This window comes from Procambarus clarkii, chromosome 94 (genome assembly GCF_040958095.1).
Source record: "Procambarus clarkii isolate CNS0578487 chromosome 94, FALCON_Pclarkii_2.0, whole genome shotgun sequence".
NCBI lineage: Eukaryota > Metazoa > Arthropoda > Malacostraca > Decapoda > Cambaridae > Procambarus > Procambarus clarkii.
Genome location: NC_091243.1, coordinates 9,284,162 through 9,312,069, shown reverse-complemented (window position 1 = coordinate 9,312,069; position 27,908 = coordinate 9,284,162). Strand labels below are relative to the sequence as shown.

At 43.8% G+C, this 27,908-nt stretch overlaps 2 protein-coding genes across 3 annotated transcripts in view; one reads left to right on the top strand and one right to left on the bottom strand.

The window, feature by feature from the left end:
* Nucleotides 1–27,908, bottom strand: part of LOC123751291 (zwei Ig domain protein zig-8) — a 113,994-nt gene that overhangs the window by 56,833 nt on the left and 29,253 nt on the right. For both annotated transcript variants that reach the window (XM_069319903.1, XM_069319904.1), the window contains exon 2: nucleotides 2,081–2,140. In XM_069319903.1, coding sequence (XP_069176004.1) covers nucleotides 2,081–2,135 — 55 coding nt within the window. In that variant the 5' untranslated portion in view covers nucleotides 2,136–2,140. The remainder of the gene's footprint in view (nucleotides 1–2,080; nucleotides 2,141–27,908) is intronic.
* The window catches only part of LOC138360043 (mucin-22-like), a 5,076-nt gene continuing 2,108 nt past the window's right edge, over nucleotides 24,941–27,908 (top strand). The window contains exons 1-2 of the mRNA XM_069319977.1: nucleotides 24,941–25,013; nucleotides 27,325–27,594. Of these exons, the coding sequence (XP_069176078.1) occupies nucleotides 24,941–25,013; nucleotides 27,325–27,594 (343 nt within the window). The remainder of the gene's footprint in view (nucleotides 25,014–27,324; nucleotides 27,595–27,908) is intronic.

Here is a 27,908-nt window from a genome sequence, read left to right as displayed (position 1 = left end):
TTTTAAGAAGTCCATCTTTCTTCCTACAGTATTTCTTATAATTGCTAGAAGGATATTCAACAGCCGTGGACCTCTGATGTTCATACAGTGCTCTGGTTATGCCTATACCAGATATATTCTCATATATCTCATTTGAGAATAAGGAAAAACAGAGGCACAAGCACTGTGCTCTCAAGTTACAGAGCTTTTCACTGTGCTTGGATTCGATTTGATTTGATTGACTGTTACTCTTTGCGTTCTTTTTGACAGAAAATTGAATATCCATCGACCTATTTTAACTGTTATTCACATTGACCACATTTTATGGCCTGTCACTCTAAGGTCACAGTTATCAAATGCCTTTGTAAAGTCCGTATATATATATATACCTCATCTGAATTCTGTTTTTCTTATAATACATCAAATGCCAGAGTGCACGAGTACCTGTGAAAGGCATGATGCTTTTATGCCTTTTGAAAAGGCATGAATCGATGTTGGCCTGGGTTATGGAGGTCATTGACCTCCATAAGACTGGAGATCTGACTCCTGATCACTCTCTCAAAAATTTGTATTATGTGTGACGTTCGTTCGACTGGTCTGTGAGTTTTATCCTGTGTTTTGCTCGCTCTCTTGTGCAGGGGGGCCTCATAGCCTGGTGGATAGCGCGTAGGACTCGTAATTTTGTGGCGCGGGTTCGATTCCCGCACGAGGCAGAAACAAATGGGCAAAGTTTCTTTCACCCTGAATGCCCCTGTTACCTAGCAGTAAATAGGTACCTGGGAGTTAGTCAGCTGTCACGGGCTGCTTCCTGGGGGTGGAGGCCTGGTCGAGGACCGGGCCGCGGGGACACTAAAGCCCCGAAATCATCTCAAGATAACCTCAAGGGGGAAGCTATATCTGCTGATTTAAGCACTTCTGGTATTCCCTCTCCCTCGTGTCCAAGCTTTTCCTCCACATTACACTAAGTGCTTGTGTTACTGACACTTTGCATTTCTTTATAAATATTGGATTTCTAAACTATGTCAACGAAAATACACCACCACTACATCATCGCCAGAAATATATCAACACCCCATCATCATCCTCTCCACCACCACTATAATGGAAATATTCCTACACCCTCTCACCACAGCAAACAGTAATCATCACTTACACAACCACAAGCTATCATCACCACACCACAACCACCACACCACAACCACCACACCACAACCACCACACCACAACCACCACACCACAACCACCACACCACAACCACCACACCACAACCACCACAACCACCACACCACAACCACCACACCACAACCACCACACCACAACCACCACACCACAACCACCACAACCACCACACCACAACCACCACAACCACCACACCACAACCACCACAACCACCACACCACAACCACCACAACCACCACACCACAACCACAAGAGAGAGGCACCACCGGTTCCCAACACAGCCAACATTTCATCCAAAACTGAAAGGTACGTCAGCTGAACTTTCTTAGTGTGACCCCCTGAACTTTCTGAGCGTGACCCCTTGAACTTTCTGAGCGTGACCCCTTGAACTTTCTGAGCGTGATCCCTGAACTTTCTGACCATGACCCCCTGAACTTTCTGAGCATGACCCCTGAACTTTCTGAGCATGACCCCTGAACTTTCTGAGCGTGATCCCTGAACTTTCTGAGAGTGACCCTTGAACTTTCTGAGCATGACCCCTGAACTTTCTGAGCATGACCCTTGAACTTTCTGAGATAGAGAGAGTGAAAACTGAAGATGCTGACCACGGAAGAATCAGTCGAGTTTACTTATGCATTTAAAGCAATCCAGAAAAAAAGAAGTTTGTGAGTGACTGCAGAAAGTTGTGAGACTGTTAAGAAAAAACAGCTGAGTCTTGGGGGAAAATATTATTATATTCCCAGGCGGTATGAAGGTCCTGAGAGAGAGAGAGAGAGAGAGAGAGAGAGAGAGAGAGAGAGAGAGAGAGAGAGAGGCAGGCAGATATACAGACAGCCAGATACACAGACAGCCAGACAAACAGACCGGGGGACACAGATAATCAGACGGAGACAGCGAGACAGAGCTCGATCTCCCTACTTACCCAGGATGGTGAGGAGGACCGAGAGTCTCCACACACTCGCCCGCAGCGTCTCCATCACTCCTGCAGGAGGACAACAAACAATTTTACCTTAACATACAAACACAAAATTATCATTATCTGGAGAAATTCTTAACCCAGACTGACTATATAGCACTTGGAAGTGGCATGAGGACACGGAGCTGGGATATGAGGACAAGGAACTGGGATATGAGGACAAGGAGCTGGGATATAAGAACAAGGAGCTGGGATATGAGGACAAGGAACTGGGATATGAGGACAAGGAGCTGGGATATAAGAACAAGGAGCTGGGATATAAGAACAAGGAGCTGGGATATAAGAACAAGGAGCTGGGATATAAGAACAAGGAGCTGGGATATAAGGACAAGGAGCTGGGATATAAGAACAAGGAGCTGGGATATGAGGACAAGGAACTGGGATATGAGGACAAGGAGCTGGGATATAAGAACAAGGAGCTGGGATATAAGAACAAGGAGCTGGGATATAAGAACAAGGAGCTGGGATATAAGAACAAGGAGCTGGGATATAAGAACAAGGAGCTGGGATATAAGAACAAGGAGCTGGGATATAAGAACAAGGAGCTGGGATATAAGGACAAGGAGCTGGGATATAAGAACAAGGAGCTGGGATATAAGGACAAGGAGCTGGGATATAAGAACAAGGAGCTGGGATATGAGGACAAGGAACTGGGATATGAGGACAAGGAGCTGGGATATAAGAACAAGGAGCTGGGATATAAGAACAAGGAGCTGGGATATAAGAACAAGGAGCTGGGATATAAGAACAAGGAGCTGGGATATAAGAACAAGGAGCTGGGATATAAGAACAAGGAGCTGGGATATAAGGACAAGGAGCTGGGATATAAGAACAAGGAGCTGGGATATAAGGACAAGGAGCTGGGATTTAAGAACAAGGAGCTGGGATATAAGAACAAGGAGCTGGGATATAAGAACAAGGAGCTGGGATATAAGAACAAGGAGCTGGGATATAAGGACAAGGAGCTGGGATATAAGAACAAGGAGCTGGGATATAAGGACAAGGAGCTGGGATTTAAGAACAAGGAGCTGGGATATAAGAACAAGGAGCTAGGATATAAGAACAAGGAGCTGGGATATAAGAACAAGGAGCTGGGATATAAGGACAAGGAGCTGGGATATAAGAACAAGGAGCTGGGATATAAGAACAAGGAGCTGGGATATAAGGACAAGGAGCTGGGATATAAGAACAAGGAGCTGGGGTTAAGCAAGACTGCCTCTGTACTGTCCACTTCAAGTAATTGTACTTATAGAATAATAACATTAATTTTGAATAACTTACTCATCATTTTATTGTATTAATAATAATAATAATAATAATAATAATAATAATAATAATAATAATAATAATATTAATACTAATAAGTCACTAGGAAATCAATAATACCAAACAGTAGAAAACAGGCTCTCTGTTGTCTCTGTTAACAGCATGAGATTCAGAACAGAGACTGTTAAGTCTGTTGATACCATTAACCTTCCTCGATAACTCGGTCAAAAATCAGTTTGGGCAAATCACAGGCAACTGTGAGCGGAACAGAACAGACAGACAGATGGTGGAGCTGCTGTCTGCTTTAAGTACTGTCTGCAGGCGCTGCCCTTTGGAAGCAAGCAAGTCAGTCCATGTTCTCAGAACTGGACTCTCAACACAACACAACAACACTCTCGACTCTCTTACTCATGGACTCGAAGGTTCATGAGTAAGTTGTGGTTGCTATATGCTATCTCCCTCGGTGGTGAGCTGGTGGTAGTCCAGTGTTATACATCAGTGTTTGTCTGGGGGTATACTCTTGGGTATACCCACAGGTTGGTGTACCCCAGGGTAGAGTACTCCGGGGTAGTGTGAAATGGATCATATCTGTGGAACATTGACCTCCACGGCAATCTTTAAGTCGGAGACATGGAGCTTGTACAGATGACTGGTCGCTTTGGTTTACAGAAGCCATGAAAAAATCGTCAATCATATTAATGAATCTCTCAAATCCATCGTATCTTGTGGACGACGTTGGTACATAGTCGTGAAAAAAGGGTCCAGATTCACGAAGCAGTTACGCAAGTACTTACGAACGTGTACATCTTTCCTCAATCTTTGACGGCTTTGGTTACATTTATTAAACAGTTTACAAGCATGAAAATCTCCCAGTCAACTGTTGTTATTGTTATAAACAGCCTCCTGGTGCTTCAGAGCTCATTAACTGTTTAATCAATGTAAACAAAGCCGCCAAAGACTGATAAAAGATGTACAGGGTCGTAAGTGCTTGCGTAACTACTTCGTGAATCTGGCCCCTGGTGTCTATCCCACGAAGTCTCCCAATCCACAGCTTTAGCACGAGATTAGACACGAATGGACATCATAACTTGTCAATTACCGTCTCAGAGGTAGAGATGTGCCCAGCTGAACACGATAGGATATGTGTATGTCTGAAGACAGGTATGTGTGACCTGGTGGCAGATGTGTGCACTTAATGTTGTACAGCTCACAGACATGGAGTGTACTCACACCGAGGTCTTGTTGTTTGTGGTCTGTGTGTGTGTGTCTGTGTATATATATATATATATATGAACACGTTGACCAGACCACACACTAGAAGGTGAAGGGACGACGACGACGTTTCGGTCCGTCCTGGACCATTCTCAAGTCGACTGATTCGCCTGCATATGAACTCGTTGTACTGAACGGGGTGAGAATAGCTTGAGCTGCTTCATCCCTTTGTGTCTGTATTTATACCTCAATAAACTTATTTCAATTCCATTTTCAATCAAAGATTGTGTCATCAGTCATACATTTGCCTAGTTACACATCTGACAAGGTTACACATCTGACAAGGTTACACATCTGACAAGGACACACATCTGAGAGCGTAGTACTTCAAGTACTTCAGACAGTCATTACAACTGACAGGGCCATAGACCTGACAGTCCCATGTATGCTGTGAACTAACTGTAGTCCGCCCAACATGTGACCTGTGTGTGTGTGTGTGTGTGTGTGTGTGTGTGTGTGTGTGTGTGTGTGTGTGTGTGTGTGTGTGTACTCACCTAATTGTGCTTGCGGGGGTTGAGCTTTGGCTCTTTGGTCCCGCCTTGTGTGTGTGTGTATTTATCAACGTACATAAGCTATAAGACGCACATGTCTCTGCCACACACACACGTCTTCCCATCCTCCAGCACAACAAAGTCAACACTTCCTCTTTTTCCAAAATACATCAACACATCAACGTATTAACCAGCCATTGCTTACCATTGCCCCTTAGCCTGTGTTTACATTTAAGACAAACAGCCTGAAGGGAGTGACTAATGCAGATAAAGAGGGATATTTACATTGAAGAAATACTACATGAAATGAATGGCTAAGAGTAATAATAATAATAATAATCCTAATAACATTTTTAATAACAATAACACGAGAAGTGTTCCGCCTCATCAAGCAATTTTTACGATTTTTTCTTCACGATTAATGATTGGTCGGAAAATTAATTCTCAATCAGCCTTGATTCATTAATCCTGCCATAAAATATTCAGTCCGGTCCGTGTGCTACACTAGAGAACACAGTCAGTCTGGTCCGTGTGCTACACTAGAGAACACAGTCAGTCCGGTCCGTGTGCTACACTAGAGAACACAGTCAGTCCGGTCCGTGTGCTACACTAGAGAACACAGTCAGTCCGGTCCGTGTGCTACACTAGAGAACACAGTCAGCCCGGTCCGTGTGCTACACTAGAGAACACAGTCAGTCCGGTCCGTGTGCTACACTAGAGAACACAGTCAGTCCGGTCCGTGTGCTACACTAGAGAACACAGTCAGCCCGGTCCGTGTGCTACACTAGAGAACACAGTCAGTCCGGTCCGTGTGCTACACTAGAGAACACAGTCAGTCCGGTCCGTGTGCTACACTAGAGAACACAGTCGAGCATGTTATCTAACACCAATATATAATATATACCTCGTCAATCACCCGGGAAATTATTGGAACATCGACCAAATAAAAGGTTTAAATTTTAACAGCCACTTAACTCTTTAAAAAAAAAAAACTGAATTATAATTTCCGAGAAGCATGTTATGGGCTCATTGTCTAACTCATTACGCTAGTTAATTAAAGTTTTATATAAGCTTTCACGGTATTATGCAAATCAGGAGCTGAAGCGTTTCGCCAAGGCGTCACCAAACATGAAACATTATCCGGGAGTTAACTCACTATCGACCCCGCCAGACTCTTAAAACTGATAAGAATGATAACTTTTGTTGGCATAGTTATAAAACGGCAATCACGAGTTATAAATCTTGGTAAGAGTTTTTACTTAGACTGGTTACAGAATCTGACACTGTTTTCAATTAGCATTATTGGTTATGTGCTTAGATATATCAGTAACTTGACTGGTAATTACTTCTCCTAGCTATTAACCACTTGGGCTGGACGGTAGAGTGACGGTCTCCCTTCATGCAGGTCGGCGTTCAATCCCCGACCGTCCAAGTGGTTGGGTACCATTCCCTTCCTTCCCTCCGCCCCTTTCCCTTTCCCATCCCAAATCCTCATCCCTTCCAAGTGCTATATAGTCGTAATGACTTGGCGCTTTGTCCAACAGTTACAGCCCCGCTCCTGTGCCAGGGAAGTCCACTACGGGCTCACCATAGCCCGTGCTACTTTGAAACTTTTGTTCTAAGTAGCTGAATCTAAAACAACAACAGCGCTTTGTCCTGATAATTACGTTATCTTCTATACTAGCAGGAATCTCACTCCAAATTATCAATACATAAACGTGCTTCTGAAAGGTAAATAAAATACTTGAACTTGTTCCTGAAGGCTTGTTTAGCAGCAAAACATCTAATATTATTGTTCAGCTTCAGCCCTCGTTAGACCCCCAGCTAGAGTCGTTAGGTCAGGATTGTTCCCCGCACTAACGTGTGAACTTTAGTTCACTTGAACGCGTACAGAGAAGACTTAGAAACCTTATGAAGATAGGGAGGGGGGGGGGGTTGAACATTTGTAAAACGCCTGCAGGTTGAAATTAACAGAATAGAAATAGAAACATTGATAATAGAAATTGAAATAGAAACTGAAACCTCCACGGTGTTTGTTCACCGTCACAGTGCGAGGTGTTCACTTACCATTATAGAGGAAGGAGTTCACTCAGCGCCACTGTTCAAAGTGTTCACACAGTCACGTCTCGAAATGAACGCGACTCCAATAAGTTCTTCTGGGTCTAGGTGTTATATTGGGCTGACTTCTGTGACCCCACAGGTGTCGACCTCCACACCTGTGGCTAAGTATTACACACCTGTGTTGAAGAATGTGCTGTGTTCTCTCTCTCTCTCTCTCTCTCTCTCTCTCTCTCTCTCTCTCTCTCTCTCTCTCTCTCTCTCTCTCTCTCTCTCTCTCTCTCTCTCTCTCTCTCTCTCTGTGGGTTTTGAGTTCTTTACTGTTGACCGTTCCCTCCACCATTGAGCCCTCCCTCCACCGTTGAGCCCTTCACCACCATTGAGCCCTCCACCACCGTTGAGCCCTCCCTCCACCACCGTTGAGCCCTCCACCACCATTGAGCCCTCCACCACCATTGAGCCCTCCACCACCATTGAGCCCTCCACCACCATTGAGCCCTCCACCACCATTAAGCCCTCCACCACCGTTGAGCCCTCCCTCCACCACCGTTGAGCGCTCCTTGCACCGTTCCAGAAGTACTAAGCTTCTGGAACTATCTTTACAGCTGTTGCCTCAAACTACAAATATAATTAAGCCAAGCTTGATAGAACAAAGAGACGGGCAGCTAAACTAATAATTAGATAATTACTCCATTACAACAACACTCAGAGAGACTAATTTCCTTTTCTTTAGGGAAGATTTGACGACGAGGAAAAAATTTGTGATGAAGATTAAAGAAATTGTATGGTCTTCAAGACTAAGAAGAGCCGGTCGGCTTCAAGATTATGGGAGCCCGTCGGCCGAGCGGAGAGCACGCTGGACTTGTGATCCTGTGGTCTCGGGTTTGATCACGGGCGCCGGCGAGAAACAATGGGCAGAGTTTCTATAACCCTATGCCCCTGTTACCTAGCAGTAAAATAGGTACCTGGGTGTTAGTCAGCTGTCACGGGCTGCTTCCTGGGGGTGGAGGCCTGTTCGAGGACCGGGCCGCGGGGACACTAAAAGGCTCCGAAATCATCTCAAGATAACCTCAAGATAACCTCAGGAAATTGCATGGTCTTCAAGATTAAGAAACTGTATTGTCTGACATTGTAGCATTATTAGTGGTAGTTGTGGCATAAGGATTTAAGCTCATTATCCTGCCAAATGCCCCTGCCGCTTCCCCTGCGGCATGCTCTAATCCGGAGGACAGGGAGGCTTGGCTGAGAAACTTCTGCTATCCTGATCCCCTCAAGTCTGTCAGAACTCTGAGTAGATAAGTAGACGTATCACTTTCCCCATCAGACATTTGAGTCATGGATGAATAGGCCTTGTGTAGCCTGTGGCAGTTAGGGCCGTGTTCACTGTCTGCTACAGCGAATAACCAATCAGGAGCACGCTCGTGCTATGTTTCCAAGAATGAACCAATAAGAAGCATTGTCCCGCTTCGTCTCCCTGAATCAACCAGTCATGGGTATGCCCGCCGTTCCTGCTCGGAACATCAACAAATCATTGGTTATCTGGCATCCATCTCAGTTGATCAGCCAATCCTTGACTGTGCTGAAACCTCCCACAGATCAGCCAGTCAAGCGAGCGTCTGTGCTGTGGTGATGTTCACAGATCAACATAACACTCACCAGCCTGTACACAGAGGGCGCTGTACACACTATATTTAGGTACGTAGCAGAGCAAATTTTGCATTTATGTTGGGAGGGAGCAGGAGAGGGAGAGAGGGAGGGAGGTGAGATAAAGATGAGTGAAAGTGAGGGAGGTAGAGTGAAAAGAAGGTAGAGAGGAGAGAAATAAAAGGGGAGGGAGATGGAGACGAAGGAAGGCGAGGAGGGAGATAAAGAGGTGAGAAACGAGAGGAAGAGAGAGAGAAGAATAACAGAGGGGAAAGAGAGAGAGGCAGAGGGGACGAAGGGTGAAAAGAGAAGGACCCGGTAAGATAGAGCAGTTAGTAATTCGACAATCAAAATAAATACATTTAAAGAAATAAAAATACTAAAATCAAATTAAAAGGAGCAACGAGAGACAGACAGCCACAAACAAACACACAGTAATAGGCAACTGCCTAAACGCATCCCCCTCCCCCCAAACACACACACACAGGGCCAAAGAGCCAAAGCTCAACCCCCGCAAGCACAAATAGGTGAGTACACACACACACACACACACACACACACACACACACACACACACACACACACACACACATACACACACACACACACACACACACACACACACACACACACACACACACACACATACACACACACACTCACACACACACACACACACACACACACACACATACACACACACACACACACACACACACACACACACACACACACACACACACACACACACACACACCTGGCAAAACTAATTCTCTAAAAAGCAGGTTTAAACTCCATTACTCTTCACCAATGACGTTCCTGACGGATGATCACGACCACGGTCCATAAACTGCTCAAAAACAACATGGCCGGCACCTAATCCCACATATATTTTATCTTTCATCCGCTTATATGTATTTACACATATACATATTTACACATATTATTACTTATATATGAATGGAGAATGAAAATCGCTTCATGCAGGTCGGCGTTCAATCCCCGACCGTCCAAATGGTTGGGTACTATTCCTTCCCTCCCATCCCATCCCAAATCCTTATCCTGACCCCTTCCAAGTGCTATATAGTCGTATTGGCTTGGTGCCTTCCCCTGATAATTCCTCCCCTTCTACCATTCTGAGTGGGAACCCAGAAACAGATAGCAAATCCTCTCTGGATAGCCACGGTGAAGCACAGGATGCAAGGGAAAGAAGGAGATGAATAAAAACAAGGATTGAGATATTAGAAGATAACACAGTTCCATTCATCACATCTTAAACTATCGAGCAACTAGCAGAACCACACTCCAGGGTCACAGAGAACCACCACCACCACCACCACACAGTATCACAGAGAACCACCACTACCACCACACTCCATCATCACAGTGAACTACCACCATCACCCCCACACAGCATGACAGAGAACCACCACCACCACACTCCATCATCACAGTGAACTACCACCATCACCCCCACACAGCATGACAGAGAACCACCACCACCACCACACAGTATCACAGAGAACCACCACTACCACCACACTCCATCATCACAGAGAACCACCACCACCACACTCCATCATCACAGCGAACCACCACCACCACCACCACCACAACCCATCATCACAGATAACTCCATATATATCTGAGAATTAAAGTAGATCTGAGATCTCACACAAGAAGTGTTCAATGAAGCATTATGGGGGGACCTCATTCATGAGGTCTGGCACTTTAATACCGCTCACAACACTATTAATCAGCTCTGAATATTTTTATTTTCCTTATTATTAAGAGTATAACATATTTACGAGAGTTCTAAGTAAAGATGAGTCTGTTTCTGATATGACTCGCCACAGGAGTAGTTGTATTTTCAGAAGTAGAAATTATAGGAGTAGAGAGAGAGAAAAGGGAGATTAGACAGGGAGAAAACGTGGGGTTAGGAGGCTAGAGAGAGAGAGAGACAGACAGAGACAAAGACAGAGAGAGAACATCTGGAGTTAATTAAATAGTAATCGGGACGCCTATGTACGAGTCAGCAGGACTTGAAGTTTGAGTTAAATTACTGATGTCAGCATATTGTTGGTGTCTTGATCAAAGGAACTGTGAATAAATATAAAATGTTTAATCAGTGCTGTTTTGTCTAGAGATTGTAGGTCGTTATAAGCCAGGTGTTCATTAGGATTAATTTAGCTTGGCATCAGAGCTTGAATATCCCTATATAAGACCAGTAGAATACACTTGGAGAGGAAGTAGGTACCATGGTCAACCCTCTTCGCTCCAGTGCTGGCTGCCATACACCACAGGCAAATTGATCAAACTTCTGTATTAGCATCAATGGCACTGTATTGTACAAAATCATTGTATGCATGCAAGAAATATATATATATATATATATATATATATATATATATATATATATATATATATATATATATATATATATGTCGTACCTAGTAGCCAGAACGCACTTCTCGGCCTACTATGCAAGGCCCGATTTGCTTAATAAGCCAAATTTTCCTGAATTAATATATTTTCTTTATTTTTTTTCTTATGAAATGATAAAGCTACCCATTTCATTATGTATGAGGTCGATTTTTTTTTATTGGAGTTAAAGTTAACGTAGATATATGACCGAACCTAACCAACCCTACCTAACCTAACCTAACCTATCCTTATAGGTTAGGTTAGGTTAGGTAGCCGAAAAAGTTAGGTTAGGTTAGGTTAGGTAGGTTAGGTAGTCGAAAAACAATTAATTCATGAAAACTTGGCTTAATATGCAAATCGGGCCTTGCATAGTAGGCAGAGAAGTGCGTTCTGGCTACTAGGTACGACATATATATATATATATATATATATATATATATATATATATATATATATATATATACTATACCTCAAGTCTTTTTCAGTAATCAACTTCAAACCTCGCCCAGATGACTGAGACGAGAGATAAAGAGAGAGAGAGAGAGAGAGAGAGAGAGAGAGAGAGAGAGAGAGAGAGAGAGAGAGAGAGAGAGAGAGAGAGAGAAAGAGAGAAAGAGAGAGAGAGAGAGAGAGAAAGAGAGAAAGAGAGAGAGAAAAAGAGAAAGAGAGATCAGTAATTTTATATTTTGGTAACGTCAGAGCTGAACTAGAGTGAAGTATTGTGCGATTGTGCAATTTTCCATAAATGTGTAGGCTTATTCTAGGTTAATGATGGATTATTTGTAGGCTAAGACTAGATTACTAATTTTAAAAGATGTTCCATGTCTATTGGTAGTTTAAGCAGGCAGTAGTTTAAGCTAAATTGTGTTTGTAGGAAGATTAATGATAGCTGGGTGATGTCAAAGCTGGTCAAAGCTTCTGGCTGATATTGTGTTCAGTGAAGTGGAGCGGTGATTTTTTTTGTGTGTAGTAGATACAATGGCTTTTGTTAGAGCTATTTGCTAATGAGAAATTGATATTGTGTTAAGTAAAAATGTCAGTGTGTGATTATTTTCAAATATATAAATTAATCCCTTGCAGTTAATTCAATTACAGTCTCTAGTTATTCTTTGTTCAAAATTAATTATCTTCCGTTATTCCTATTTATCTCAGTTATTCCAGTTAGTTATCTTAATCATCCTCAGCTATCTTATTTATCCTCATATGTCCCACTTATCCTCCTTTATCCACAATTATCCTCAATTACTCCAAGTTATCCCGGTATCTTTTACATTGTTCTAAGTTATCAAGTAATTATTTCAGGTGATAAAATTGATTGTGATTCTATATTTTGAAGTCGAAGATTCATTTACCAACCTTCATATACTTTTACATTTATTTCATACTAAATTTTTGTACACAAATTCAAATTTCAAAATCCAATTTTTTTATTCAGCTAAAAGTGCATACACAGAAGATGAGTTACAAACATAATGATTGGATTGGATTGGATTGGATTGGATTCAGAGCAGGTACATACAATACTTAAAGTCACTAATACGCACAGCGCTTCGGGCTTACATGATTGAAAGTAGAATAAGGTCGAAATAAGAGAAATCAGCCCGACCCCCACACAGAGCCTTCTGATGAGCAATGTGGGTTGATTACATGTTAGGAAATGTATATGTATATCTCTCAGAATGTTTGGTAATACGTTTATTGCTTGTGATGTATGTATTAACACGATGTACTGAACGGGGTGAGAATAGCTTGAGCTACCTCATCCCTTTGTGTGTATTTTACCTCAATAAACTTATTTAAATTTCAATTTCAACTACATATCTCTATAAGACACGATTGTTAAGAGGCGACACATCTAGCTGCATGGGTTCCAATTGAACAAATCCACAAGGGCCGTGACGAGGATTCGAACCTGCGTCCGGGAGCATCCCAGACACTGTGGGTTCCAATTTATGGTATGCCCGGCCATACTAACGTGCAGGAAGATTGCATTGTACTCCTGTTATTTTCTTATTGCATATTTGTGTTGCACATTGCGGTTGGCAACCTGTTTTTGCAGTGTGGCCGATGTAAGCATATTCACTCTGCAGGCGAGGAGTCACAATAACGGGGCTGAAGTATGTTGACCAGACCACACACTAGAAGGTGAAGGGACGACGACGTTTCGGTCCGTCCTGGACCATTCTCAGGTCGATTGTTCAGGTAAAAGTACTTGAGTAAAAGTACAAAAGTAAAAGACAATCGACTTGAGAATGGTCCAGGACCGAAACGTCGTCGTCTAAGATGAGGTCTGATAAAGATCTTTTGTGCCCTCTGTAATGCTTTTGCGCTACCGCTCACAGGATGAGTATGGGGTGCACAATAAACTAGCCGCCTTCGGCGGCAACAATAAAAAATCGTCGTCCCTTCATTTTCTAGTGTGTGGTCTGGTCAACATATTCACTCTGCCAGTCATTGATGTGGAACAATTGTTGTGTTCTCAGTATGTAGAAGAACCAAGAATTTTTTTGAAAACATGACTTCGTTTTAACAACAGTAGATTGGGAAGTTTTCATGCTTGTAAACTGTTAAATAAATGTAACCAAAGCCGTCAAAGATTGAGGAAAGATGTACACGTTCGTAAGTGCTTGCGTAAGTGCTTTCGTGAATCTAGCCCCTGGTACATCAACAAAGAAAATGGTAACCTTAAGGCTACCAGTTATCAAGGCCTGACTATCGTAGGAAGGTTTAAGGGGATCATTAAGTGTTAGCATTTATGCAATAATATTTTATGCTTATTTTGGTGCCATTTCATTTTAACGGTATTCTGTATGATACGAAATATTAATTCAAATATTAAGTATTAAAGTAATACTGAAAACAATTCTGGTGTTTTAATATTTTGTATTTATTACAAATTCATATAGTCATCATGAGTGATGACTATATTATATTAATACTAGATTATGTTAATACTAAATATTAAATGCAATAAACGCTAAATCAAAGTCGATATATTGAAAATAATAAAATTAATAATTTTTTTTTTTATCTATTAAGTCAGATAAAGAGAAATTATGCTGAGAGAGGCAAGCACAACTAGGCCGGTACACACACACACACACACACACACACACACACACACACACACACACACACACACACACACACACTCGCTCACACCCCAGTCCACCAGTTATGGTTTATGAGCGCCATCTGTTGCTGGTAACTGACACCTCACCAGCACCTCCCAAATCAATCATCACAATTGGAAGTGCGGAACATGGCGCGACTTACAAATCTGATCAACGACTTTCTCGTCTGGGTGGAACACTTGAGTCCCGCTGTCAGGAAACGCTTGTTTGTTGGGTTTCCTGGTTCCACCTTGCTCTGCGGACCTACCCCCCCTTCCCTCCTCCCCCCCTCTCTCTCTCTCTCTCTCTCTCTCTCTCTCTCTCTCTCTCTCTCTCTCTCTCTCTCTCTCATATATATATATATATATATATATATATATATATATATATATATATATATATATATATATATATATATATATATATGGCACAACTCTCCTAAACACGAGAGTTAAGTATACAACTTTAGAACACTTTCCCACCAGGAGACTCGAACCCTAGCCAGCACAGAAGCCTTCCAGCAACTGGCATAACAGGTACGCCTTAACCCTCTGCACCACCGCTCAGACCCTTAAAAGAGATGGTAATTTCGGAGTATTTAAATCCCCCAAAGATCAACACCTCCCAAGAGCACCAGAGCAAGTGAGGGGTCATTTAGACGTTAATTTCAACAAGTCCCTGTTAATATGGGAAGACACAGTGTCTCTGCTTAAGGCACAACTCTCCTAAACACGAGAGTTAAGTATACAACTTTAGAACACTTTCCCACCAGGAGACTCGAACCCTAGCCAGCACAGAAGCCTTCCAGCAACTGGCATAACAGGTACGCCTTAACCCTCTGCACCACCGCTCAGACCCTTAAAAGAGATGGTAATTTCGGAGTATTTAAATCCCCCAAAGATCAACACCTCCCAAGAGCACCAGAGCAAGTGAGGGGTCATTTAGACGTTAATTTCATCAAGTCCCTGTTAATATGGGAAGACACAGTGTCTCTGCTTAAGGCACAACTCTCCTAAACACGAGAGTTAAGTATACAACTTTAGAACACTTTCCCACCAGGAGACTCGAACCCTAGCCAGCACAGAAGCCTTCCAGCAACTGGCATAACAGGTACGCCTTAACCCTCTGCACCACCGCTCAGACCCTTAAAAGAGATGGTAATTTCGGAGTATTTAAATCCCCCAAAGATCAACACCTCCCAAGAGCACCAGAGCAAGTGAGGGGTCATTTAGACGTTAATTTCATCAAGTCCCTGTTAATATGGGAAGACACAGTGTCTCTGCTTAAGGCACAACTCTCCTAAACACGAGAGTTAAGTATACAACTTTAGAACACTTTTCCACCAGGAGACTCGAACCCTAGCCAGCACAGAAGCCTTCCAGCAACTGGCATAACAGGTACGCCTTAACCCTCTGCACCACCGCTCAGACCCTTAAAAGAGATGGTAATTTCGGAGTATTTAAATCCCCCAAAGATCAACACCTCCCAAGAGCACCAGAACAAGTGAGGGGTCATTTAGACGTTAATTTCATCAAGTCCCTGTTAATATGGGAAGACACAGTGTCTCTGCTTAAGGCACAACTCTCCTAAACACGAGAGTTAAGTATACAACTTTAGAACACTTTCCCACCTTGATCTTTGGGGGATTTAAATACTCCGAAATTACCATCTCTTTTAAGGGTCTGAGCGGTGGTGCAGAGGGTTAAGGCGTACCTGTTATGCCAGTTGCTGGAAGGCTTCTGTGCTGGCTAGGGTTCGAGTCTCCTGGTGGGAAAGTGTTCTAAAGTTGTATACTTAACTCTCGTGTTTAGGAGAGTTGTGCCTTAAGCAGAGACACTGTGTCTTCCCATATTAACAGGGACTTGATGAAATTAACGTCTAAATGACCCCTCACTTGCTCTGGTGCTCTTGGGAGGTGTTGATCTTTGGGGGATTTAAATACTCCGAAATTACCATCTCTTTTAAGGGTCTGAGCGGTGGTGCAGAGGGTTAAGGCGTACCTGTTATGCCAGTTGCTGGAAGGCTTCTGTGCTGGCTAGGGTTCGAGTCTCCTGGTGGGAAAGTGTTCTAAAGTTGTATACTTAACTCTCGTGTTTAGGAGAGTTGTGCCTTAAGCAGAGACACTGTGTCTTCCCATATTAACAGGGACTTGATGAAATTAACGTCTAAATGACCCCTCACTTGCTCTGGTGCTCTTGGGAGGTGTTGATCTTTGGGGGATTTAAATACTCCGAAATTACCATCTCTTTTAAGGGTCTGAGCGGTGGTGCAGAGGGTTAAGGCGTACCTGTTATGCCAGTTGCTGGAAGGCTTCTGTGCTGGCTAGGGTTCGAGTCTCCTGGTGGGAAAGTGTTCTAAAGTTGTATATATATATATATATATATATATATATATATATATATATATATATATATATATATATATATAAGAGGTACCACCTCTGGTTGCGTTTGTAGGGACCCTCGACCTCGAAGAAGACGATATGTTGCATCCGGGGAGTTTAGTGGGGCACATGCGTACACTTGCATATTGTGTTCTCCTACCACAATGGCGGACAGGAACCGTGGATGCAGGATGCATTTCCTCTCTGTGTCGCCACACTAAGGCGCTGAAAGAGGAAACTGGCGGCTCTAGGGTCTCTAGTTGTTTAAATTAGTTTAGAACCCAGCTCCTTTAAACAAACTAGCAGTACTTTTACCGCAGGCACCAAGTGTCTCCGAGGCAATGGGGACAAAATTGTAGTGACGATCAAGAACTCTGTATTTACGAGACTTGGCTGCTTCCCGGTGATTGGCAGCACCGCCTGGATGTGCAACATTGAAGTCAACTTAGGTGTTGGCTGAAGTTGAAACACAAGTGTAGTCCCATACCGTCTACTTCTAGGGGTTCACCGTGATCCCGTCTGGGCGACCGACAGGCTCATCAGAGTTGCGGGGCATTAGGTATCGTGGTTCTCTCTCTGCTGGACAACTTCTGTGGTAAGGCTCCTCTTAATAATGCCATTAACCTCGCTGTGTCTTGCATGCCAACCTCCTGTGCTTTGGTAGAGCAGGCCATGCCGGCCGTACCTGTCGGCCAGGTATCAAGGCTTCCCCAGGTCCAACTCCCGGGTATCTATTTACTGCTAGGAGAACAGCGGTATTGGGTGAAAGAAAACGTGCCCAGCCCTCCTTGTCTCGCTCGGGGATCGAACCCTGGATCCCCCGATTGTGAGTGGAGAAGGTGTGGTTGTGGCTCCTAAATCACTAACACAGGAAAGGCCCACACCACCTCCCCCCCCCCAACCCATTCCTCTCCCCTTCCCATGCCTCTTCATTTAATCCCCTTCTCTTCCACCACTCTCATAACTTCCCCTCCTCCCTTTCCACCTGTCCCCATCCCTGTCTGCAACTGCCCCATCACCTCCATCCCCACCATTACTTCTTCATTCAGCCCTGCGCTCCTGTCCCACCTACACCCCCACCTACACCCCCACCTACACCCCCACCTACACCCCCATATACACCCCCACCTACACTGTCCCCTCCACCTGCCAGTCCTCCAACCTCAGACAGGCGACTTAGAGCGACCATTAAGGTGAGGCATCTCCCTGGCCGCTCTACAAGGTTCAGATATTTATCTCACAAGCACTGACCTCCTCCTCCTCCCCCCTCTCCCCCCCCTTCCCCCCCCCTGCCTTGCCCCCTCCTTGGGGATATTGAAAACTTGAAACTTCTGGATATATTTTCAGACTTTCAATTAGGTCTGTGATTATATAGACGAGAGAGAGAGGAACATTTTTATGTTTTCAAGAAATGATAATAAAAAGCTAGTCTACAGATAGCCTACAGATCATTCTGCTCCGCTCTTAATTACCTCTATTCACCCCTCACTCACTCTCTCACTCACCCCCTCACTCACTCCCTCACTCACCGTCCGGACTCATTACCTGGGACAATATGATTTAATAGAGCTCAGGCTCTGATAGAGTCAAGGGCGTAATTCGGCGCCATTACGGTACTCACGTTCGGGATCTGCATATTAAAATGTCAATTACTATTCAATGCTTGCCTCTAAATTATTATTATTTTTTCACTGTAATAATTTTGAACACGGGACTAACAGATATATATATATATATATATTTATGCATTTATACCACTATTGTGTGTGAATGAATTCTAAATTACACGAACAAACAGTATTAAAGAATATATATAAACACGCTTTTTACTGCTCGATTTTTTTTGAAATGCAAATTTTTTGTTTTGTTTATGAGACAGGTAATATATGTGTGTATATATATACATATATTATGTAGATCACGTTATTGATAGGAAGGGTTTGACCAATGAAAATGCGAAGTTTCACTATGTTTCTTAGTTCTTCATTTGACGAGGAAGTTGAAAAGCTTAAGTTCTCCAAAGTTCATTTTTTAAAAGTCTTATTACGGCCCGACGCCCAGAGACGTGCTTCGTTGATACTGTCAATATTTTCAAAGGCAGTTGATTGATTGATGAAGATTAAGCCACCCAAGAGGTGGCACGGGCATGAATAGCCCGTAATACAATGTACATGAAGCTGCTGAATATGTAACCGAGAGTGAGATGAAGTAAGGTGTGGCATGCATAAACACAACGACAGTGCCAGCACATACGGGCTCACCATAGCCCGTGCTACTGGAACTTATTGTTCTGAGTAGCGAATCTTAAACAACAACGTCCCAGCACAGTCCCACGACAACAATTACAGCACGACAACAATCCCAACACCACAACAATACGAGCACAACCACAATCTGAACACGATAACAGTCGCAGCATAACGACAACAAACCATCACCTACAACACGAACAAGAATACAGAGGACACACGGGTGGTACGCGAACAAGGGGACACAGGTTGAGTTCCCAAATGAGCCACAGGGACGTTAGAAAGAACTTTTTCAGTGTCAGAGTAATTAACAGATGAAATGCATTAGGCAGTGAGGGGGAGGGGGGTAGAAATAACCTAAGCTACTCTATCCCTCTGAGATGTATTTCTTTCTTGTCTCAATAAACAAACTTGAACTTGAATTAGGCAGTGATGTGGTGGAGGCTGACTCCATACATAGCTTCAAATGTAGATATGATAAGAGTCCAGTAGGCTCAGGAATCTGTACACCAGTTGATTGACAGTTGAGAGGCGGGACCAAAGAGCCAGAGCTCAACCCCGGGTGAGTACAGACAACCACATTCTGACGAGGCTCTGGGATGCAGAGGGACACGTCCTGACACGGTCGAGACACGTCCTGACACGGTCTAGACACGGGACACGGCAAGAGAAGGCGTGGCATTCGATCTATTATAGCACAGAGGCACCTCGCGAAGGTCCTCTGGGAGAGATTTTATCTTACTCAGGAAAGACTGGAAGACTTATTGGTTTTGGTTCCAGGAAAGCGAGTTCCCTGTTGTCTTGGAAATGAAGAGGGGGCTAGGAGAGACCTGGAAGTATTTGTAGTGTTGAGGGAGGACTCTGGAAAATTGAACTGGAACGATGTTAAGGAACTGGGAGCCTCAGGTTCTATCTGGAGTCTAGAGGAGAAAGAACTAGAGGTTGGAACATGATAATTATACGAAAATCTAGACTGAATGATAATTAGAAGCTACAAGATGCTGGCATAAATCTGGGAGATGAAGACAGAGAATGAGAAACTGTGGGAAGATGACAAAGAACATTAACTTGGAGAAATGAACACAGAAAACAACTAGAAGCTAACACGATTGCAAGAATCATTTGCAAACACTAAAGGAGAACAGAGGACGCAAACTAACAGTAAGAAAGAACAATTTGAATACTTCAAACGAATATAGAGATCAACTCAAAGGTGGAATATTGTGAAGATGCCCTGAATGGTCTGTGAGATCTTACAAGACTTTAGATTTCCGATGCTATGAAGAGCCGAATTCTTAATGAGGTAGTAAGCATTGACTAGATCTATCTGAAGTAAGGAAAAGAAATTAGTGCCTGAGAACAATGGCTGCCTGGTGACTTTGAGGAAAAACTGAACTCATGGAAAGGCTTAACTTGACGTGTGAAATAAGTCACAGACGGATTAGAGATTAAAGCTTCATAAAATGGTATGGGATCTAAGATTGATTATTATATAATGATGTTGGCCGTATGTGCTTAGTGGTTGGTTGAGCGGGAAGTTACCTTGAGGTTACCTTGAGGTGTTTCCGGGGCTTAGCGTCCCCGCGGCCCGGTCGTCGACCAGGCCTCCTGGTTGCTGGACTGGTCAGCCAGGCTGTTGGACGCGGCTGCTCACAACCTGACGTATGAATCATAGCCTGGTTGATCAGGTATCCTTTGGAGTGCTTATCGAGTTCTCTCTTGAACGCTGTGAGGGGTCGGCCAGTTATGCCTCTTATGTGTAGTGGAAGCGTATTGAACAGTCTCGGGCCTCTGATGGCCCGAGCCCACTAGTACACGTACAGAGTATATCTTGAGGTTATCTTGAGATGATTTCGGGGCTTTTTTTTTTAGTGTCCCCGCGGCCCGGTCCTCGACCAAGGCCTCCACCCCCAGGAAGCAGCCCGTGACAGCTGACTAACACCCAGGTACCTATTTTACTGCTAAAATAGTATGGGAATGGGAAAAGTATGGGAACACACCACACGTACCAAGGCCTCGAACACATCCTTCACAACAATGAAGACGGACGTGTGCCTCTTCAAGTCCGCCTGGCACCGGATCAATTGGCTTAATGCCCTCTTATCGCCTGTTTTCAATTTCACGAGTTGGTGAATGTCTTCTGTGAGAGGTGGCGTAGCAGTCCTGCTGCCTCGTATTCTTAGTGGGGTCTCTTTTGTTTTATTGAAGACCCTCTTAAAAAGAAAGACCCTCTTTTTTTGGAGACGTGGGTCTTGCTTTGTTCAGTGTGAGGTAGTGTGGTTCATGCCTTGTTCAGTGTGAGGTAGTGTGGTTCATGTCTTGTTCAGTATGAGGTAGTGTGGCTCATGTCTTGTTCAGTGTGAGGTAGTGTGGCTCATGTCTTGTTCAGTGTGAGGTAGTTTGGCTCATGTCTTGTTCAGTGTGAGGTAGTGTGGCTCATGTCTTGTTCAGTGTGAGGTAGTGTGGTTCATATCTTGTTCAGTGTGAGGTAGTGTGGCTCATGTCGTGTTCAGTGTGAGGTAGTGTGGCTCATGTCTTGTTCAGTGTGAGGTAGTGTGGCTCATGTCTTGTTCAGAGTGAGGTAGTGTGGCTCATGTCTTGTTCAGTGTGAGGTAGTGTGGCTCATGTCTTGTTCAGTATGAGGTAGTGTGGCTCATGTCTTGTTCAGTGTGAGGTAGTGTGGTTCATGTCTTGTTCAGTGTGAGGTAGTGTGGCTCATGTCTTGTTCAGTGTGAGGTAGTGTGGTTCATGTCTTGTTCAGTGTGAGGTAGTGTGGCTCATGTCTTGTTCAGTGTGAGGTAGTGTGGTTCATGTCTTGTTCAGTGTGAGGTAGTGTGGCTCGTGACTTGTTCAGTGTGAGGTAGTGTGGCTCATGTCTTGTTCAGTGTGAGGTAGTGTGGTTCATGTCTTGTTCAGTGTGAGGTAGTGTGGCTCATGTCTTGTTCAGTGTGAGGTAGTGTGGTTCATGTCTTGTTCAGTGTGAGGTAGTGTGGCTCATGTCTTGTTCAGTGTGAGGTAGTGTGGTTCATGTCTTGTTCAGTATGAGGTAGTGTGGCTCTTTTTGCCCCCATCACGAGTCGCTGACGTGTGTGCAGGTATGGTCGTCCATCCGGCCTGGACAAAACTATTGTGTCGACCTTAAGAGTTATATGTTTTGATGCTTGTGTCCGGTGCTTTACTGGTTATTATAAACTGTGTGTGTGTGTGTGTGTGTGTGTGTGTGTGTGTGTGTGTGTGTGTGTGTGTGTGTGTGTGTGTGTGTACTCACCTATTTGTGCTTGCGGGGGTTGAGCTTTGGCTCTTTGGTCCCGCCTGTGTGTGTGTGTGTGTGTGTGTGTGTGTGTGTGTGTGTGTGTGTGTGTGTGTGTGTGTGTGTGTGTGTGCGTGAAGCCTTTCCTTTAGGAACTACTCTCCCACAGTAGTTTAACGGGACGACTCTCTTCACACGATATTACTTATATCTGTATTTTGAACAAACTTCAACAGCTTCGTTCACGCTGTTCAATTGATATACGAATCTTACATTCACCAGGTTTCTTTTTTGTAATATCCATTGACTTGCTTGTGTCTCTATGTTCCTCTCTCTCTCTGCTGTTTCCAACTGTGTTGGCGTCATTTTGTTGATTTTCACCCTGTCCTGTTATCCTACTTTTCCATCTGTCTCCCATCATTCTACTTTATCCAGCGCTCTTTCCCCCCATTCTCCTGTTTCCAGCTGTGTCACCTATTTCTGTTATTCCTTGTGAGAACAGGTGAAGGGGTAGAAAGAAAAAAAATCTTATAACTTAAAGGTCAGGTTATCTTAAGGTTATCTTAAGATGATTTCGGGGCTTTTTTAGTGTCCCCGCGGCCCGGTCCTCGACCAGGCCTTCACCCCCAGGAAGCAGCCCGTGACAGCTGACTAACACCCAGGTACCTATTTACTGCTAGGTCAAACTAATTTATAATGAAACGAATAAATGAATAAAAACTAAACAATACAATAATAAGCGACAAATAAATGAATAATTTATAAGTAAATTCTCACTGAATACCAGTTAAATAAATGTTTAATAATATCAAACCTGTATTAATAAAAATACTACAAAAATAATAAATCCAAATTAAATTTATTCTAGAATAATTAGAATAATTACTTCACTCTCTGCTACTCCCAGCTGGATATATTATTCACAGACAAACTAATTACTATGTAATTACTGTAATTACCAATCTTATAAAAGTGAAAACACAAGGGAATCAAATCTAATTTAATCACACAAGTGACTACATGAGTAAGATCACTCGTCACACACTCAACACTCCATATCAGTGAGGTAACACAATCACCACAATTCACATCACAATCACCACAATTCACATCACAATCACCACAATTCACATCACAATCACCACAATTCACATCACAATCACCACAATTCACAACACAATCACCACAATTCACAGCACAATCACCACAATTCACATCACAATCACCACAATTCACATCACAATCACCACAATTCACAGCACAATCACCACAATTCACAGCACAATCACCACAATTCACAACACAATCACCACAATTCACAACACAATCACCACAATTCACAGCACAATCACCACAATTCACAACACAATCACCACAATTCACAACACAATCACCACAATTCACATCACAATCACCACAATTCACATCACAATCACCACAATTCACATCACAATCACCACAATTCACATCACAATCACCACAATTCACATCACAATCACCACAATTCACATCACAATCACCACAATTCACAGCACAATCACCACAATTCACAGCACAATCACCACAATTCACAACACAATCACCACAATTCACAACACAATCACCACAATTCACAACACAATCACCACAATTCACATCACAATCACCACAATTCACAACACAATCACCACAATTCACATCACAATCACCACAATTCACATCACAATCACCACAATTCACAACACAATAACCACAATTCACATCACAATCAAAGTTGAAGCAAAAGTGTTAATTTTTCAACAAAATTAATACAACTACTACACTTATAATATTATTAAAACGTAATGGAAACTGCTGAAGGCCTATTGGCCCACACCATTTTGTTTCAGCTTTATTTTTTCAGACTCTAAAAAGCTGAATAGTATAAAGTTCTACTATCTAATTGCTTAGTATGTCAGTATTTGTACTGTTGTGCACATAGTTACAAAAAGTACTATCTAAATAGGATGGGTTCCTAAGTGTTAGAGTGCTGTTCTTAAGCTTCACAAGTGAGTACTTTGAGCGAGGAAGGCACCATATATGTTGCGTTGAGGTTCGAGGGTTCGAGTGGTGTCAAACGAGGGACCATTGTGGAGTGGAGACCAGGGGCCAGATTCACGAAGCAGTTACGCAAGTACTTACGAACGTGTACATCTTTCCTCAACCGTTGACGCCTTTGGTTACATATATTAAACAATTTACAAGTATGAAAACTTGCCAATCAACTGTTGTTATTGTTATAAACAGCCTCCTGGTGCTTCGGAGCTCATTAACTATATAACAAATATAACCAAAGCCGTCAAAGATTGAGGAAAGATGTACACGTTCGTAAGTACTTGCGTAACTGCTTGGTGAATCTGGCCCCAGAGGTCCTGATTTGACCCCCACATGTCGTGGCTGTTGAGATGTTGTTTAAGATTTAGCTACTCAGAACGAAGTGTCCATGTAGCACAGTCTATGGTGAGCCCGTAATGCCGTGAGAGGTAAGTCCCATATATAGAGAGCTGCTAAGTGGGAGGAGGCACGAAAATAACCCCTGTAGGCCATCATTAAATCTGGCAATTAAGGAGCAAGAAGTCAGACACGGTGCCGAGAGAATCACAGAGTCGTGGTTTGAATACTGTCCACAAGGGCCGTGATGAGGGTTCGAACTTACGTCCTGGATGATCCCAGACGCTGCCTTAATCTTGAATACCGCTCATTACCGGGAGGTTAGTGTGAAGGACGCGGGGTCACGGTGTTACATCCACAGGCTCTTGCTGTGTATACTCCATTAATGTTGTGAGTGTTGAGGGTATACTCACGTCCAAGAGCCTAGTATGTTCACGTCCAAGAGCCTAGTATGTTCACGTCCAAGAGCCTAGTATGTATAGTATTAAGGTGATATATATATATATATATATATATATATATATATATATATATATATATATATATATATATATATATATATATATATATATATATATATATATACATACATACATATATATATAGAGCCGTGAACCTCTGAAATGAATATCAGAGGTTCACGGCTGTTCAATATCCTCCCAGCAAACCTAAGAAATATTGCTGGAACAAAAGTGAACTTCAAGAAAATACTAGACAGTTTCCTGCAAGAAGTGCCGGACCAACTGGGTTGTAATGGATGCGTGAGCCTGCGGGCCGCTCCACCCACCAGTCTGTTGGATCAAGCTATCACCAATCAAGCCTGGGCCCCGGACCGGGCTTAGGGAGTAGAAGACCTCACAAAACCTTTCCAGGTACGACTATATAGCACTTGGAAGGGGGTATGACCATATAGGATAGAGGTGTGGAATGGTGCCCAACCTCTTGGACGGTCGGGGATTGAACGCCGACCTGCATGAAGCGAGACCGTCGCTCTACCGTCCATCCCAAGTGGTTAAGCGAGGCACACATCTATATTCACGAGCTTGTCTCGTTGATGAACACACCTCAACCCTTTGTGTGTATTTTACCTCAATAAACTTATTTCAATTTCAATGCATTTGACATGGAACTTAGAACCATTGCTAGCCTCACCTGACCCGGTAGTTCCACCGTCCCACCCACTCACGACTCACCTGGGACGGAAATGGGTGAGTGGGAGAGAGGGAGTGATGGTGATGGTGATGTGGGAGAGGAGGGACGGGTGTGATGGTGATGGGGAAGTGTGTGTGTGTGTGGAAGGGTCATGAAAGTTAATGTTGGCAGACGGTTGTTGAGAGGCTGTTAGGTTTAACTGACGGAGAATATTAAGAAGGTGAAGTACAAGATTACTGCCTCTCTGTGAGAGCACTAGTGATAGTCATAGTCTGTTGGTCTCTTGGCTACTTCTTGTCATTTCTTTATGCTTGTTAGTGAGGTTTCTTGGAGGCGACGAGGACTCCTGCCTGATGTTCTTCTCTTCTCTCTCTCTCTCTCTCTCTCTCTCTCTCTCTCTCTCTCTCTCTCTCTCTCTCTCTCTCTCTCTCTCTCTCTCTCTCTCTCTCTCTCTCTCTCTCTCTCTCTTTCTCTCTCTCTCTCTCTCTCTCTCTCTCTCTCTCTCTCTCTCTCTCTCTCTCTCTCTCTCTCTCTCTCTCTCTCTCTCTCTCTCTCTCTCTCTCTCTCCCCTTCCCACCTCCTTTTTTCACTATGTTGTTCTATCTTCCTCTTTATTTCCTCTTTATTCGTCTCATTTTGTCAAATTTTTGTCTCATTAGGATTCGTTGTGCTGCCTCGTTTATAATACTTGTGTTAGCTGCTGATGTTAGCGGCTGATGTTAGCGGCTGATGTTAGCTGCTGATGTTAGCTGCTGATGTTAGGTGCTGATGTTAGCGGCTGATTCTTTGAGTTTCCTGTAGCACCCACACACACACACACACACTCAGCACCCACACACACATTCAGCATCTACACATACTCAGCCCCCCCCACAAACACACTCAGCACACACACACTCAGCCCCCCCCACACACACACTCAGCACACACACACTCAGCCCCCCCCACAAACACACTCAGCACACACACACTCAGCCCCCCCCACACACACTCAGCCCCAATGACCATCGAGGACCAGTTCAACACCCCCAAAGAACACTTAAGCCTGACCCAAGCACTCACTTCACATCTTCCTCTGCATTTAAAATAAATTATTCTCTATTTTTGGACTCATCTATATTACTCCCCCCCCCTCCCCCGTCCTCTCCCCCCCTCCCCCCACCTCCCCCCCACCTCCCCCCCCCCCCCCCACCTCCCCCCTAGAGACAATTTTCAGCGAAGAAAAGTGTTGAGGAATTCGTCAGCTCTCTCTCTCCCTCTTTGGCCAATTGAGTTTCCCTTTTGGTTATGGAGAAGTGCAGAGCTCCGTAGAGAGGGAGGAGGGATGAGGCAGGGAAGTTGATTATGAGGGAGGGAAGCAAGTGGATTATGAGGATGGAAAGTGGATTATGAGAGGGTGAGGAGGAGAAAGCGATTGGCTGAGGAACAAGCCGGGAACTGGAGACACGGATTACACTGATATAAGTGGATATAAAACAGGAGAGGAAGGCGCTCTCTTCCCTCCGCTACAGTGGCCTGAGCACCGCGCTGAAAGAAAGAAACAAAAGAAGGAGATTCAGCGTAATTACTCTCCGGTGATGAAGAGCGCCGGACTGTCAAATGTGGCCGGCCGCCTCACCTCTACCCTCCGCCACAGTCTTAGTCTCGTTGTGGTTCTTCTTCGCCTTCTCTTCCTTCCTCTCCTGCTGTTGCTTCGTCAGAGGATTATCTTTCGTTGTGTTGTGTCTCCCGTTGTGTTCATCTTGGCGGGTGAGTGACGAGGCTGCAACGCATTCAAATCTCATCCCGAAAGTCATCTATTTCCTCCCTTACTAACCCCCATTAACCCCCCCTCCACCCCCCATACATTCCTGCACCCCTTCCACACCCCAGGAACACTAGTGGTTGATCACCCCCTCTCCACAGCCCCCCAGCACACCCCTCACACCACAGCACCACCACGCGTCAACGTAATTTGCTTTCCCATTTGTGTTGCGATTTATGAGGCATGTACTCACCTACATATACTCGCCTATGTCGATATCTGTGAACAGAATGTTCGAGGGTGTAGGCCAGACACTTTG